Source organism: Kryptolebias marmoratus, linkage group LG12, assembly GCF_001649575.2.
Source record: "Kryptolebias marmoratus isolate JLee-2015 linkage group LG12, ASM164957v2, whole genome shotgun sequence".
Lineage (NCBI taxonomy): Eukaryota > Metazoa > Chordata > Actinopteri > Cyprinodontiformes > Rivulidae > Kryptolebias > Kryptolebias marmoratus.
This window is the reverse complement of record NC_051441.1, coordinates 21,169,287-21,171,816: the sequence shown is the minus strand read 5'-3', so window position 1 is coordinate 21,171,816 and position 2,530 is coordinate 21,169,287. Positions and strand designations below refer to the sequence as shown.

Here is a 2,530-nt window from a genome sequence, read left to right as displayed (position 1 = left end):
AATCATCAAAATTAAACGAAATAAACATTTGAAATATATGAGTTTGTATGTAATGTATGAATATAATATACAAGTTTCACTTTTTAAATGGAATTACTGAAATCAATCTACTTTTTCATGATATTCTAATTTTATGACCAGCACCTGTATTAGAATGTCAAAAATATGAAGAGAGAAGATATCTGAAGGGAGAGTCTGAAAATATAAAAACAGTTTTACAAAATAGACATACATACATATATACAAATTTTTGTATATGTTTGCGCCCTAAATTCATTTGTAAATTGTAAATTAGGTTGTTTTTTTTTAACTAAACTGATTAACAGAGAACTCCTAAATTGTCCCTAGATGTGAGTGAGAGTATGAATGGTTGTTTGTCTCGTTTGCCTGTATGTGTCCCTGTGATGGACTGGAGACCTGTCCAGGGTGTCCCCCGCCTCTCGCACAGTGACTGCTTGGGATAGGCACCAGCTCCCCGCGACCCGGAATGGAGAAGCGGGTAAAGAAAATGAATGGATGGATGGATGGATGATAAATAGAGTATAGTAGCGAACCACACTCCATACCAGTTGGTGGCGGTAATGCACACCTTTAGTTTTTTTGCCAATCGCCAATAAACTCCACAAGAAGAAGAAGAAGAGCCGAAGAAAGTTAAAGGCCAAGCACATCTTAGCTGAGGTGAATATTGGCTGCCACCAAACCGCAGAGGCGGGCGATTGTGTCTTTGCCCGCGTCTGTCTGTATTTCTATCACCAAACTCTCAGAAAATAATCATTAGATTTATGTCTGCAACTGATTCACCTTTGGAGTCAACCTAATTCAATATTGCCACCTCATCCAAATGGCCTTTAAAATCGCAGAAATGGCTATAACTCAATCAAGTTTACAGATATTAACCTAAAACCTGGTGGGCTAGTAGCTGAGACTGATCCTTACCACATATTTCTGAGCACAAAAAGATTACAAAAGATCTTTGTTTAACATGTAGCCATTAACTGTGTGTAGTCGACATCATTAAACACTGGTTGCTCTTGGCAAAGTAAACAAAATGACTTTTTTGGTCCATTTGCTTTGAAATAGTCAAATTTCTAACTGTATTTTTTATGGTTTTGGATTTGAAAGAAACATCCTGACACTTGTAGTGAGCTTCGCTAATGTGACTTTTGCTGTTGTCTTCTGTCTGTCCTGCAGCCTTACTCCCTTTTGCACATCTGTTTATAGGTGCACAAGTTCCCAGACCAAACACCCTCCTTCCCACAGTGGCACCTTAAGATCCTGTCCATGAACACCACTAACAGGATTGGAGACAAGACACAGCCCTGGTGGAGGCCAATGCACACTGAGAACAAGCTTGACTTTGACTTTGCCTCACCAAAGTTGAAAATGGTGACCTTCAAAGGGCTTCTTCCGCCGTCCAACAATATCCCCAGTCTGGATCAGCAGTTTCCCACACAAACCAAGCACAACCTAGGATGGAGCCTGCCTTCCTTCCCTTTCTGAGATGCCAAATGGTTTGCCAGATCCTACACATCCTCTGGCAGACTGCCGCTAAGTCCTAGAGTTTGCAAACTTAGCGAAAAAAAAAAAAAAAGAGCTGCAGACTCATACGGGTCGGGTGACTAATTCGGGTTGAAAACATACAGGAACCACTGATATGATGTGCACATATGATGCACATTTTTGTATATTTATGTATAAAGTTATAAAGTCTTTGCACATTTTGCATTTTTGTTCTGTGTGGTTGCTTTTGTTTACTCAGCTATTTAAAATATTTTATTTTTAGTCTAATTTCTAATTTTCCCACTATGTATTTTGTTTGGTTCTGTAATTTGCAAGTTGTTTGTCCGGATCACTTTTAGTGTGTGACTCACTAACCCGAGTCCATAAAGTGACTGGATCGGTTGCGCGCTCCCGACGTTCGGCCACGCGCGTCTCCAGCGTCCCCCTTCTCCACCGCGTTGGACTCTGGGAAATCCCGTTTTCCTTCTGGTTCGGGAAAGATGGCGAGCGTTCAGCCGCCTCCTCTTCGTAGTTGGGATGATTTTGTCCTGAGCTCGGCTCGGTTCGCGGTGCCAGATGTTCGGAACTTGGACCGGTGGAACAACCGCATGATAAACAACCTCCTGTACTATCAGAGCAACTACTTCCTGTCCGCGGCGGGCTTTCTGCTCATTGTAGGGTGGGTTTCAGCCCTGTTTACAGTACTTTTCAGACAGCAGTGAAGTTAGTTTCAAGTTGGATATTCGATATTCGAACTCCACGGAGTTAGCGGAGTCTGGCTCACGGCTGCCCCGAAACAGGAGCGCTAATGTCGGCCAGCCGTTCTCTGTCGGCCCCTCGTCTCACGCGCGGTGGTTCACTTAGGGACCGTCAATTAATTTTCCTAACCCTTCGCTCCTGAAAAACAAATATTAATATATTTCTTGTCGTTTCACCAACTGGTACAAAACCTTTGGTAAATCATGCTACGAAATTATATAAATGAGGCACAATCTATTTTATCCCATTTGAACCCTTTTTTATATTTTTT

At 41.9% G+C, this 2,530-nt stretch overlaps 2 protein-coding genes across 5 annotated transcripts in view; one reads left to right on the top strand and one right to left on the bottom strand.

The window, feature by feature from the left end:
• copz2 (COPI coat complex subunit zeta 2) overlaps positions 1-2,004 on the bottom strand; it is a 23,840-nt gene extending 21,836 nt beyond the window's left edge. For all 4 annotated transcript variants that reach the window (XR_005233834.1, XR_001809043.3, XM_017434434.3 and 1 more), the window contains exon 1: positions 1,876-2,004. The gene's annotated coding sequence lies outside the window, so the exon portion shown is untranslated. The remainder of the gene's footprint in view (positions 1-1,875) is intronic.
• praf2 (PRA1 domain family, member 2) overlaps positions 1,965-2,530 on the top strand; it is a 12,810-nt gene continuing 12,244 nt past the window's right edge. The window contains exon 1 of the mRNA XM_017434414.3: positions 1,965-2,179. Within this exon, the coding sequence (XP_017289903.1) occupies positions 2,001-2,179 (179 nt within the window). The 5' untranslated portion in view covers positions 1,965-2,000. The remainder of the gene's footprint in view (positions 2,180-2,530) is intronic.